General features: G+C 47.5%; 1 protein-coding gene across 2 annotated transcripts in view; it reads right to left on the bottom strand.

The window, feature by feature from the left end:
- The window catches only part of Pcbp3 (poly(rC) binding protein 3), a 130940-nt gene that overhangs the window by 29448 nt on the left and 86846 nt on the right, over positions 1-14646 (bottom strand). For both annotated transcript variants that reach the window (XM_028773913.1, XM_028773914.1), the window contains exons 3-6: positions 4963-5117; positions 3685-3708; positions 2726-2758; positions 1901-2017 (exon numbers count right to left, since the gene is read on the bottom strand). In XM_028773913.1, the coding sequence (XP_028629746.1) occupies positions 1901-2017; positions 2726-2758; positions 3685-3708; positions 4963-5117 (329 nt within the window). The remainder of the gene's footprint in view (positions 1-1900; positions 2018-2725; positions 2759-3684; positions 3709-4962; positions 5118-14646) is intronic.

Below are 14646 nucleotides of genomic sequence, written 5' to 3'. Positions count from 1 at the left end.
CCCAGCACAGTCTGAATGTGGGCATCACCACATGGTCCCCAATGCCTTGGCTAGCTTATCTTCCTTCTAAGAAAGCAATTGTTACAGTTATCAACTGGGTGATTGTAAATCTCACAACTTTCACATAGCAGCGGCAGCAGAGACTGCAAACCCACACTGCAATGCTGATGACAGAGCTTCATCCAGACCCGCATGGAGCAGCAGCTCTCTTCTGGCTTCCAGGAGCCTCTGCATTAGCGGCATCACTGCCTCTGGGGCCAGGACAAACCTGGTTCCATTTGTCTCAGACGTATTCTCAGGCAATGCAGAAAAGACCCGAGACTTGTGGATATGGACCCTTAACTCTTCAAACCCTCATGTATGATGTTTCAAAACAAAGCTGACCTAATCACTCAGCATTCTCCTGAAAGTCACTAGCCCACCGCTCAGAGGCCCACCGTGGTGGAGCACCCTTTAATGAATTTGACCAGAGAAAAGACTGCTTGAGCCCTAACTGCTTTGGGCAGATTGCATCTGAACCCTAGATCTGTGCCGCTGTGACTTACTTCCTGCTAGGTTGGGATCCAAAGAGTAACTGCACAGCAATTCAAGGAGAGGTCTATCAGGTCCCTAGTGGAGTTCTTCACAGTCCCTAGACAGTTCTCTTGGTCTGGGTTGGGCTTTCGAGCTTGGATTCAAAGCACCTTTCTGGGACTATGAACAGCTTCCTCATCTGTCGCAGCGGCCATGTGCTTTCTATGAATACCCTATATATATATTCTGTGCAACCATGCACCCGGTACATGATAGTCATGACACAGAAACAAGAAGGTCAAGGTGATCTTGCAACACCACGGCAGCCGAGCCCTGCATAACGAATATCTGCTCTCCTGCCTTTCCTCATTGGCTAGCCTTTGCAAGGGCACACAAGGAGGATTCAGCATGCAGACTCATAGGCGCCCTGAGCATGGCCCATACCTCTGGAGTAGTCTCTGTGGCTTCAACCCAGGGTGGTCAAAGCTTGGGTATCCATAGTTTCCCTAAGGCTTGTTCCCAATCCTAAGTCAAGGACCACCAGGGAAAGCAAAGTCTTGCTCTTCCGACTCTTGTAGGAAACTGGCTGCCAGGGAGTCAGTCACCCCCAGGTCTCATACCCACGGCTACCCTGAGGGCACCCCTAAAACTTTCCTCTGACCATTACGTGATGTTATTCTCCCTCAGTAATAAAAGACCTAAGCGGATCCCTTGCTATATAGAGAGTTCCACATATACGGCCTTCCCACTCTCATTTAGAGGGCTCTTTGCTTATTCCCATAAAGCTAACCTCATGATTGGACAACTCAACCACCCTTGTTGATGTCAGAAAAAAAAAACACGCCAGCTTGGTCATCACCATGTCTGAATAAACATTAAATGGAAACAGTAAAAACATGAGGAACAGCTCACCAAGAGCACACAGAAGTGCACACATGGATGTGTCCCAACATAAAAATGTACTTCTGTCTCCAGCTAAGACACTCTCGGGGGTGGGGGACCAGGGGGTGCTGCAGCAAATGTAGCTGAGACCAGAGCTGGGTTCAGAGCTGGGCCCTGAAGGTGTGAGGACAGCCTGAGAGACACACCGGCCACTATGCTGGGAGGCGGGAGGCCTGTGTTCTGAGGTTACCTATGATGCCTGAGACACTTAAAGGAGGTGGGCTTCTCACTGTGTACACGGGAAAACTTTAGGAAGCAGGAAGGGCACTAGCCCTCACGAGCTGGACAGAGGCAGAGCAAACACCTGAGGTATTGAAGGTGACAAGAACTCTAAGGCAACCTTGTCACAAAGCAAGCCAGTGCCTCAACCAGGTGAGACAAAGAGACGAACAGACTCGAGAGGTAATTGGGACTGGGCCTCATGCACGCGCCAATTGTGCCTTACCTCCTCAAATTTGTATGCGATCATAGCAAAGGCCTTGAAGATGGCGTCGGTCGGGCCTGTGATGGTGACGATTCTCTCTGGGCAGTTTCCCTCTGAGATGTTGATCCTGGCGCCACTCTAAGGTGAGAGGAGAGGGAAGGTAGCTGACAGAAGATGAACGCTGTCCCGTGCGGGCCTGGCTTCTCCAGGCCTGCAGACAACTTTAGGCACAGACACTGGGGCTGAGACATGCTTTTAAAGAATCTCATTCTCAACAGTGAAATCCTTGCCAGGAATCCCCATCAAATTGGAAATTCTAAGGTTTTGTTCTTGTCTTTTACGACAGGGTCTCATGTAACCAAGCTGGCATTAAACTCCCTGTGTAGTGGAGAACAGGCCTGAACTTCTGTTCTTCAGCCTCTGTCTCTGTCTCCTTGGTGCTGGAGTTACAGGCATATGCCACCATACCCTTCCAGAGTAGGTTCCTGTTATTTCAACACAAGATTTTCTCTGTGAAGCCCTGGCTGTCCCAGAACTCACTCTGTAGAACAAGATGGCCTCAAACTCAGAGATCCTCCTGCCTCTGCCTCCTGAATGCTGAGATTCCCCACCACCGCCCGGCTAGAATTTTAATTAGTTGAGTCCCATGGTCCTTAGGAGAGCTTACGTCCCCAACAAGCTGGATGCTGTGTATGTAGCGTGTCAGAGGGAATTGTCCCTCCTTGCCTCGCATCCCTGACGCAAGGGCAGGTCCATCAGAGCCACAAGCAGTGCCAGCCCCCACACCCCAGGGCCTGGCCAACCTGACCTGGATCTGGGGTAACGTCTGAGGCAGAGCCAACTCACCTCTTCACGCATCTTCTTTACTGTTTCTCCTTTCTGGAATGGAGACATAAGGAAGTCTGTCACTGCCAGGTGCACAGAGGGGCCCTGCGCCTGACACAGCCCAGCCTTGGCTGCTGCGAGCTGCTAGTGGGGTGCTGCCTACCTCTGGTCTGCTCCCTGTCCTTGCTTGCCCCTGTGAGTTAGCTGGTCTCTTTACTCACTGGGCCCCATACTCCAAGGGGATCCCAGATGAATAAACAGAGGCATGGGAAGGGAGGTACAGCCACCCAGAGGTGGAGCTGGCCATGTGGGTGGGCTTTGATCAGACTCTGTTATGCTGCTGTTATGACAGGGCTACAGATACAGTAGCAGGTATGATGCCTGGCAGGAGCTAGGGTGTTTGAACCAGGTATGTCTCATGAGTGGTGATCCCCAAGAAGCCCTTTCCAAAGAAACATTAAGGAGTTGGGACATCGAGCAGTTAGCAGCTCCCCTACTGTACAGGTGCAGGGTCACAAGATAACCGAAATAAAGCATCCAGGAGGGCAGCCTCTCCTCTTTCACACAGTGGGCTTTAGATCCCCCTGCACTCCCCCCACCCTTGGAAGCATCTTTTGCTTTCATTGTAGAAAGAGGAGTACAAGGACAGTAAGGCTTCCCAGGTCTGCAACTCAGAGGTACCAGGCACCGAGGTGGTAAGAGGCAGCTTCAAAGTGACCAGCTGGGGCCCTGCCAGAACCGAGAAAGAATGTGTGTGGTTCACCCAGAGCCAAAAATAAGACTCACAGTACAGTAGGTTAAGTAAGGAAGGGGCACGAACAGGGCTCCAGGGCAGCGCTTCCTGGGACTCTGACTTCCTCTAGGATAGTGTCTGTCAGGGCCTGTGTAACTGCTGGGGCCAGTCAGTACCAGAGGCTACTGCTGTCTTTGTCTGTCAACTTATAGAGAACCAAGAAAGGCACCGTTCACTCAATAATTACCTTCCCAATGATGCTTCCAACTTCCTGTAGGGGAAAAAAAAATCACAGAAAGATGACGTCACAAGGCACTCAAGAAACGATGTATCTGGCATGAGGGAGAATTAAAGCTTTTACAGTATTGGGGGTGGAACTGGGGCTTTATGTACACCAGAGCACTGAGTCATAACCTGCCCCATGGGAGAGCTGAAACTCTTGTCCAGAGGACGGGTCTGTGTTGGGCTGTCCAGCTCCTCTATGCCTAGCTGACCAGGGCGATCAGAGATGGAGCTGAGGTCAATTAACCAACTGCCTGGGAACAAGGCACAGTCAGTCAGATGCTTTCTAGATAAACAAGGAGAGAGAGAGCCACCCCTGCATTTAAGGCCTCAAGGAGACCCTGCCACAGATGGACAGTAAATAATGCCCCTGCCTAAGAACACAGCACTGCTACCCTGATTTATGAGGTAGGACACTTGGAGATGTCCCGGCATGGCCACCACCGTTCTGCATTTGGATGTCAATGCCTGTACGGTGAAGCCTGTCCCAGCCCACAGGACAGCCCCAGGAAGCTTCCACCACGGCCTGTTGACTGGGGCAGGGCCATCTGACTTCCTGCCATGGAAAAATAACCTCTTTCAAAGTCTGACCCACTTTTCTCACTATAACCAAGCCTTCAGACTGCCAGAGCTGCTGTTGATCCACGTGGAGGGCGTGGCATGGGGTCAGGAAACATGAGGAGGGCGTGGTCCTGTGTAGTGCTCCCGTCATAGGAACTAGGGGCCGATCTGTACAGAATGCCACATGGGGATGTGCTACGAGAAGGAAGGAAAGGACACTTTCCACCACAGAAAAGGAATGTCTGGGTGCCAGGGGACATGCTTTCTGAGAAGCTGGACATCCCAGAACTTTTGTTCTAGTGGACAGCCCCGGCAGGAGATATTTCACAAATGCTAGGAGCTTGATTTCTCAGGGTAGAAGAAGAGAGAACAGGGCACCAGGTTAAGGGCACCTGTCTTGCGGGGTCAGGAGGGGAAGTGTGACTCCTGCCTACCAGGACAGCACCCTCCTGTAGCAGACAGGCACTGGGGTATTAAGGTTCAGGTGTTAGGCCAACCAGTCTTGAGTAGCTCTGAAAGAAGTGTCATTTGGACTGTACACGCACCAGCTTTGTGGGCTGACATTGTGTAGCATGAGGAGGAGCACGGAGCAGATCCCTGGTACCCCGCCTCCTGCCCAACCTCCTGCCCCGCCTCCTGCCCCGCCTCCTGCCCCACCTCACCCCACCTCGCCCCGCCTCACCTTTCCATGCATCAGTAGGCGGATGGTCAGGGTTACGTTCAGGCCACCTTCCGAGACCTTAGATTCCATCTTCCCTCCAAAATGTAGCTCAGGGTGGTGGCTTAAGGTACTGAGGGTACTGTGAGGAAGGATGGATGGGGCCCAGATGGCGTCACCTGGAACAAGAAGGCACAGTTGTGACCACAGGTACTCTTCTTTGGACCTAGAACCATGTTCTAGCCTCCAGGGACTCAGCCTCCAGTGGAGTGGGTGTGCTCGTCACCACCATAAGAGTCGCACAGAGCTGGGTCCTAACCATGTGACCGCAGGTAGATAGGTCACACAAGCCCTTTAGACTCAGTTTCCTCTGCTGTAGTAAATCTCCAACACCAATACGCCTGTGCAAAAAACATACAACTTAGTTTATCATAAAGGATGCCTCTCTCGGAAGCCAGACATCTCAAGGAGCTCTAGGGGAAGCCAGTGCTAGGCTACCCAGCCTGGCGAGCCTCTTTTCTTCTAGTGTTTCTTCTGTCTGCTTCCTGTTACTCTAGGTTAGCATGACCTGCCCCCTTGAGGGCCCGTCTTTGCCACCAGCCATCTAGAAAGCCTCCTACACCCACGTCCCTCTATGCCCAGTTATTGGCAGCCTTTCCAAACGTGACTTCAGTCTCTGGCTGCAGTTCTCCCATTAAAGCTAAGATGTTCTCCCCGCACAGTGCTGTTCTGTGCACAGCCACTAATGGTGGTTAGCGTTACGGGGCGACATTAGGACGTCAGTTGACTATCTGCAGGCAGAGATTACAGCTACAGGTGCGTGCTTCTGGAAAGCGACATGATGACTTTGTGGGTGGCCCGGAATCCTGAAGGAATCAGGGCTTCCCAGTGAGCAGCTCTCCTTACTGAGTTCTCCACAGGCTCTGAGCCAGGACCATACGAGGCAGCAAGCAAGAAAGGATGGCTCACTCCCATCAGGGAAATACCATCACTGATAACCAGGCTAGCACGTAGACTAGGGAGGTCTAGAAGATGGCAGTGGAGGCTGGGGGAGTCCATGGGGGGGGAGTGGCTTCAGTATGGTTTCTAAAAGCAAGAGACACAGCTGTCCATTCTCAGGAGATACTGTGGATCTGGCAAGCATGAGAAGACAGGACAGATGAGAAATGTAAAAGCTCAGTTCTCTGGGTTGTTGGGCTTGGGCAGCTCTCTGGAAGTTGATGTCTTACGTGGCTGCTCACTGCTTTGTAGAAAAAGCACAGGCAGATGGGAAGTTCTGCTGAGCGCGGCATTTGCAGAGGCCCCAAGGACTGCTGGACCCCAGCTTGAGCTCATTGAGAAGGATCTCAGCAGGAAACAAGCATCTGGCTCCAGAGACTCAGGTGACACCAAATAACACACAACGTCTCTGCAGACAGCCCGTGCTAAACCAAGCCAAGTCCTCTTTACAGGAAGCCCTGTTTCTGCTAGGGTTGATTTGCAAGGGGGCCATAAACTGGATCACACTGGGGCTGGTCTGGGGCATCTCCTACCCATCATGGGGACAGGAAGGCCCTGTGGCTGTCTGTTACATAAATGTTTCCAGCCCAGGAAGGAGAAAGTAGGTCAGCGCCTGCCCCCGGTGCTTTCGGCTCCAGGCTGTCAGGAGTGATCAGTCACTTGGGCCAGTGCCTTTCTGCATCAGAGGATAAGACAGACACAGACAAACCCACACAGAGGGGGTGGCACAAACGCTCTCTGTAGACTGGGAGTGAGGAGCTGCCCTGTAGAACAGGTGAGATTATCTGAGTCTCTCAGACTTGGAGATGGAGAAGCATCAGTCTAGAGCTGCTGACGGGAAAACGGGAAGAGAGAAGCCAGAGGTCTACTCTCTCAAAGGATCTGTAGGAGGCAGGAAATGTGGCTACACCCTGAAGCGGCATCTTCTAGTCCAGCCAAACTCTCCTCAAAGAAGGGCTAATCTTTGGGCACCTCCAGCCCTCATCAGGCTCCGATCCCAGGGACAACGAATCCTGGCTCGTGGTAGCAGTGCAGGCCATGGAGAACCGTAGGACCGTGTTGTCTTGCAAAGCCAGAGAAGGGCAGAGCTCTGGCTCAGCAGTATGGACGTCTACTCATTTGCTTCCCACTAGCTAAAAAAAGCTTCAACAAGGTTCAGAGCTTTAGCCTTTAATGTCTAAATGTTTTGGTTTCAACAGAAAATTACCTGTCATGCCAAGACCTACAGAGATTTCAAAGTGGATGAAGGGCAAGGTGTAAACGCCAATCCTAAGCTGACAGAGACATTAATATTAGCCGACATCTGTACGGCAGCCATCTTAAAAATGCTCCTTTAAGACATCGGGATGGGTATGGCCCTCATGCCTCACGGGACAACGACAGGGGGACCGGAGCCATTACAAGGTCCCCTTCAATTACTGGAGGTCAGGCCTCTATCCCTGCCTTTGCAAGATTAGAATCACCACAGCCCTTCTATACTTAGAGAAGGGAGGAGATGTCAGGGGCAGCCCTGCTTACACACTGAAGGCCTAAAATCAGCCATAGGCCTAAAATCAGCAATAGGCCTGTCATACATGTATACTAACACCAAGTCTTGGGTCTCTGTGGAAAAACATTGAAACAGATGGCTATAAGCTATTGTAAACAGGCAGCTTTTGTGAAAATTTACCAGCCTGAGTAGTCATAGACCTTGTAAATAGGTAGCCTTGGCAGATATTACCAACTTAGAATCATAGGCAGAGTTACAGTGACCTGTCCCCTGAACCTTCACCCACCCGATACCCAGTTCTGAAAGATATCTGTATTCCCTCTGAACACCCACACTCCAGTGTCATCCCCTTCCCCACATCCTGCCTTTCTGTGTTTATAACCCCTGTGTGAATGAATTACGATTTGAGAAAAAAATAAATAAATTATTTTTAAAAAATTAATAATAATAATAAAGAATAGTTGATGAAAAAAATGCTCCTTTGAACAACTAGAAATATTCTTTGTGTGATATGTATGCATGCACTGTGCATACAGACTCCAGAAGAGGACATTGGCTGTTCTTTCTATCACTCTCACTCTTATTCCCTTGAGGCAGGGTCTTGGGAACTTGTGTTCTTTAGCTAGTCAGGTGGCCAGCAGGCCATGGAGATCCACCTCTCTCCACCCCTCACAGGGCTAGGTTTACAGGGAGCGTGGGGTCATATACAGCTTCTGCTGGTGCTGACACCTAACCTCAGATCTTCACGTTTGCACTGCAAGTACTCTTACCCGCCGAGTCATCTCTTTAGCCCCGGGATACGTTTTGCCCAACGAGAAGACCTAGCTCAGCAGAGAAACAAAAACTCTTACCAAATTAATAAGATATAAAGAACGGGCATGGCAGACGTAAACCGTCAATGATGGAACAGGGGACTAGACCATTGAACAGCAGAAATGGGCAGGTCATGGGCTACCCGTCAGGGCCTGAAGCCAGGCAGGGCTGAGATGGAGATGCTGGGAAGGAGAAGGCTGACAGATAAGAACTGCAGGGTCCAAGAAACTAGGCTTTTGGGGAGTTAAGGAGAAGACAGAACTCTAGATGAAGGGAAACCAAGAAACCTCTGGAGCTATGCTCCACTCCAGGAGCACAGTGCGGGAGGGGAGGGGGTTTCCTCAAAAGAAGTAGTGGTAGGAGGGGCTAACCAACATGGCAGGTAAAATATGTCAACTGGGAAGAAGGAAACGGCCAGGATCAATATACACACACACATTCCCTATGTACTCACCACAGGGAATGCCACACTAGTTTATAAAATTAATATGTGCGGATAATCATCATTTTTAAAAGAGCACTTTTAAGTGAGGGTAAATACCATAGGCTTCTGTTCTCTTGCTTCTAAAATTATTTCTAATGGCTAAAGTAACAATGACTGAACTGTCTGATATGAATCATATCTCTTGGGGCAGGGTAAAGGCAGGCAAATTTTCTACCTTCCCTTCAAACTGATAAAATGATGTCCTAAATTATTAACAAATCAAAATGGAATTTTTAAAAAAGCTTAATGCCCAGGAAGTCAGGAGAAAATCCTAAAAGTCACATAAATGAGAAAATAATCAGACAACTAAAAATGAAATGACAGGCTTGAGCCCTAACAGTTCAATAATAAAATGCAAATGGTATAATTTTAAAAGTGACAGTAGACTAAACAGTCTACCCCTACACTGGCAACAGGAGACTGAGCACAGGACAGTGATGGCTGTCTCGATGAGTAGGTGTTGGGAAAACTGAGTATCCATCTGCTGAGAAGTAAAATTGGATTTTTATCTTATACCTTTGTGTGTGTGTATACATATATACATATACACATATATACATATATCAATACACATATACACACGCATATACATATATATGTTATATATGTATATTATATACGTATGCTATATACACACATGTTATATGTATGTTACATATACACTTATGTGTATATATGTTATATATAACATATAACATGTTATGTATACATGCATACATATATGCATACATATATACATATATACATGCATATATATATAATATATGCTGTTATACACGTATAAGTGTTATGTGTTATGTACACATATGTTATATATATATACACATGTGTATATTACATATAACGTGTTTTATACACACACACACACACGCATGCACACAAAACAATGGGTGAAAGATCTGAAACTAGAAAACCACTAGGAAAAACTCTGTAGCAATGGTTTTGGCACTGACTTATTTTAAAAAAAATAATTCCCCAAAGCATAGGAAACAAAAGCAAAACCAGATAACAGGATTCAATCAAAGTGAAACAAGGGAAGCAATTAGCAAACGGAAGAGAATAACTGTAGACCAAACCTCTGATGCAGGCTGATAGCTAAAATAGACGGGAAATCTTATAACAAAATAGGACGGCAGGAACTTCAGTAGACATTTCCCAACAGAAGGAAAATGAGAGTCAGAGACCTGTAAACCTCAGTGAGATACTACCTCGAGCTGCGTCCTGGGTGCTGTCATCAAGAGACTAAGAGCTGTTAACAAGGAAGAAAGGGTACCCTGTGCCCAATTGGTGGCACTGTGATACGGAAATTCTTGGAAATTCCACTCTTGGACACAGCTCTAAAGGGGATGAAATTAATATGTCAGAAACATCTGCACCTCCATATGCACTGCAGGACTATCCACAACACAAGACACGGGATTAATCTAAGTGTCCAAACTCACGGTTAACAAGAATAGGATTGTACATATACACAATACAATGCTAATCTCCCATAAAAAATCATGTCTTTCAGTCCAACATGGATGGCCCTGCGTGGTATTGTGTAAAGTGAAATCAACGGCACAAACTCACTTAAATGTGATAGCTTATAGCTGAACTCAAAGAAGCAGAGACTAGAAGAGTGGAGTGGGGATTGGGAAGTGCCAGTTAAAGCATGGGAAGCGTCAGAGAGGAGAAATGCCTGCTCATCATGTATCTTATGGCATGGTCATGAGAATCACTGGCTTGTAGTGAATGAGCTCACCACAGAAATGGTAAGTCTATGAGGTGATGGGTATATTAATTTGTTTGACTGAATCATTTTATACATACAGAACATTGATAAACAGGACTTGGCAACATATGAAAACAGTTATGCATAGTAACCAGCCTTCCAGTAATGACGGGATCTGGAAGTCAACCAGCACAACCCACCAGATTTACAGAAGAAACAAACACATAGTTGCACCAATATAAGAAGAGAAACCTTTAGCACATTTCAGAACTCACAGAAGGTGGTTTAAAATGAAAAAGTCATACGCAGACATAGGAAACATCCTTAAGGACAATCACCAAGGACCAAACTTGACCCTTTGTAGCCAGGCCCAGACACTCGAGCGCTCCCAGTATTCTTCCTTTAAAACACAAGGTGGATATATAAAGTTGATACCCTTAGTACACAAGGAAGGCCACACCCTCCTTTTCCTGGAACCCTCTTGTGTCTTCCCACTTCCATGTGACTCAACCTAGAGCTGACTACCTGTCCACAAGGCCTTATCTACTCCTGCCCCCTACTCTCTGACCCAGCTTGCTGGCTCCTTTGGGGATGACTAGGTTCTCTATGTATGTCTCAGGGATGGCTGCAGAGGGGTACTCTCAGCACCCCTATTTTACCTGGGCCTGTTACCATCACCAGAGCCTACTGTGCTAGCCGCATTGCATGCTCTTCCCCATTGTGTAGGCAGAGAGCTCATGTTCTCTGTGTTAGTCTGGTTTGTGTTGCTGGAACACAATATTGAGCTGGTACTACATAAAGCAAAAGATGGCTCCTGATACTGATGGCTGGAAGTGCCAAACAGCAAAAAAAGTTGGCATCCTGGTAAGGGCCTCTGGCTGCCTCAAAATCTGGCAGAAGGGGGAAACGGCCACATGCAAAGTAGGCTAAGAACATGGGGTGGCCTCCCTTCACAACCTGCTCTCATAGACTTAACTCTGGAGGACTGACATCAGTCCCTGCTAGTGCTGGTAGCCCATAACCCAATTGCCTTGAGTCAAGCCCCACCTACTACAAATCTCAGCACCTCAACATCAATCCATGGAGGACCAAGTTTCCAACAACATCCAGGCCCCTGAGAGAATCACTGAAACCACACCCAGATGCCAGCAGCCGCCTTCATTCATCACATAATCCTACTCCTGGCCTAAAGGAGCTCAGAGCACATTTAAGGAGCAGAGACTACATACCATAAGTACTGAACCCAACTCATTTCTGTGGCTTCATAGAATACTCTGAAATCACTACTTCCACTCTAAATAATGAAATCATTATTTTCACTCTTGAAACCCATAGACATCTAAGATTATATATGATTCCCTATACCCACATCCTTGGATTTAACCAACTGCAATTTCAAACTTCTCATTTGAGGAAGTTCCCAAAGGGTTCTGCAAGGTGAGATTTGACTTTGCCATATGCCTAGCAGCATACGGTGTCCACATCCTGCGGGGCTTTGCTGCTCAGAGAATCTCAGTGTCTCTAGTACACAGCTGGGACATTTGGACATATTAGTTTGCCTGTCTTGAATACATACAGATATTTTTTGCCATTCTCTCCACTTGTTATGGCATAAAAACTATGTAACATTTGCACTGTATCCATCTGTGTATTGTGAGTCACCCAAGGAAAAATATACAGAAGGATATGCATATGCTATAGTATATGTGATACTGCATTATTTTATAGAAGGGACCAGACGTTGGATTTTGGTATCAATGATGTAGTGAGCCAATTATCACAGATATGTCTCCATGGCTCCCCTGGGCATTCACCTGTTCATTGCTTCACGTACTCTCTGAGGATTTGCTGGGGTCAGGGTACAATAAGGAAGCATAGACTTGAAATGTTGGGGTTCTGTGGTAGACGGTGTCAACCACAGCAGGATAAAGCATGTGCAGGATAAAGTCAGAACCCTGATATCCCAGCCACACTTCCATGAGAGGCCCAGGCAAGCCTTGGCAGAACATCTGGGCATCTGGCCCCAGGCCTCCATGGGATCATTCTCTCGACTCAAGGCTCCTCTGAAGTGCAAAGCCACCATTTTCAGAAAGAGGAGAAGGCATGCTGAGGAAGGGAAGAGATCTTCCCGACAGGACCGAGAAACTGTCAACCTAATCCCTAAAATAAAACCCTCGAGGAATCTGTCAAGCTCGTGAATACAAAGGCTGCTTCTTCTCTCGTTTGAGCTGCTGCATTGGAAATACCTTGGTTTTTGTCCCTGACTTCACTGGCTTCTTGCTCTATTTATCACTTCCTTTCTTCTGCGTGGTTGCCCTGGCTTTAAATTTCTACAGCTGGAAACTCAGGACTGTCTGACCTTTTGTCTTTTCCAATGAAGCATTCCTCACTCTTTCTCAAGGCTGGATTTACTGATCTATACCCTGAGAAAACTTTAGTACATTACTTCTTTTTATTGTCCAAACGATCAATTGCCTCTGATACTTCTTTGACCATTACGTTATGTAGAAGTACATGCGTTGGTTTTTCAAGTCTCTGGATGCTGACAAACATTTTAATTCCATTCTGGCTAGAAAGCAAATTTCATACGATTTCAATTATTTCAAATTAGGAGGCCTTAAAACATTAGCATGTTACACAGACTACAAGCTTCTAAGTGAGTAACCTCCACACACAGCAAGCTAAGCATACCCTTTGTACTGTCCCATAGCCTCAGACTCTGGTCAGTTTCTCCCATCTGTTTTCTATCCATCAGTCTGGTTTACTGGCGTTCATTTGTCTTCACACCATAGACTGGTCCCTGTTACTTCTTTTCTGTTGCTGAGGCCACACATTATATTACTTTGGTTATTCGATTTCTCAGTTCTAACATGTTTACTTTTTATACCTTGTATTCCCTGTGGGATGTTTTGCCTTTATATTTATTTCAAATAGGTGGGTTCTGGCTCCTAGTACCTGAAGTCTCTGGTCAGTCTGTCATGAAGCCATCCTTGGCTGGTATCTGTCAATCATTTCTCCTTCTAATAGGTTGAGATCGTTGGTTTTTGGTTTTTTAATATTGCCTGTGGACCCTCCAAGCACTATCACATGACTGTAAATGTTGCATAAATCTTAGGGGGAAGTTCTGGGTGTCCGGGCCCAGGGCCTCCTGTGTGCTACAGTCTCAATGTCAGTGCAGTAACATTCTGTTGTGCTGACATGTGCTGTCAAGTGTCCAGCACATACAGCACAACAGACTATTACAGCAGGGGAGGGGAAGAACCACCCCCGTGGTTACTTTTGTCAAAGGCTTTACTGTGCTACGTATCATCAGATCCACCCATACAGAGCCTCGTCCTGGGAGATGCACACAGCATTAAGTAAGAGATGATTTTCTCAAGTTCATCCTCTGGGAGAGCCCAATACCTCCTGGTAAAAAGCCAGAGTCTTATCTTGCCGGCCTCTGAATGTGCCTCCAGGGCCAAGATGAGCTGATGAGACAGAGGGAAGAGTCTTGAAGTCCTCACACCCTGGGCCTGGTCCTTCCTCTTGCCTTCCTCTACATTAAGACCTTCGAGCCATCACTGCCTTGGACAACCTATGTAGAATTTTTTTTTATATATATATAAAAAAATGGAAAACAAGTAGTGGAGTCTCTCCACTGTATCCTAACGGGGCTCCCTCACTGCCGCTCAGATCCAAGTGCAGTGTGGCCTCGGAGCTTTTAATGTGTACCTATGGACAGAGCTGCCACTGTGTCCAGGCTGGAACCCAGTGGCTGAGTTCTAGTTTTATTCCCGGTCTGTCCCTGACATCACTGTTCCTCAGACGCTGCTCTATAAATTCTTCCCAGAAGGCACAGTGGGTCAGGAAGGAAAAAGTAGCATGACTAGAGCCCAAACCTTCCTTTAATTTTTATACTGATTAAAATGGCAAAAATCGGTTTATGACTAGAAGAACTATAGCGAAATTCTGAAAAACCAAATTGCCTCATCATTCTTTCAAATAGCACTCAAGCCAACAAATACTAGTAAAGTAGATGCTGCTGTGGCAAGAAGTGCTGGGCGACTGTCCTGCTGGGCGACTGTCCTCCTGTGAGGCTGTCCTCCTGTGAGGCTGTCCTGCTGGGTGACTGTCCTGCTGTGAGACTGTCCTGCTGTGAGACTGTCCTGCTGTGAGACTGTCCCGCTGTGAGACTGTCCTGCTGTGAGAGAGACTGTCCTGCTGTGA

This window comes from Grammomys surdaster, unplaced genomic scaffold, assembly GCF_004785775.1.
Source record: "Grammomys surdaster isolate TR1022 unplaced genomic scaffold, NIH_TR_1.0 237, whole genome shotgun sequence".
Lineage (NCBI taxonomy): Eukaryota > Metazoa > Chordata > Mammalia > Rodentia > Muridae > Grammomys > Grammomys surdaster.
Note: the sequence above shows the minus strand (reverse complement) of the source record. Positions and strands in the feature narration are given on the sequence as shown.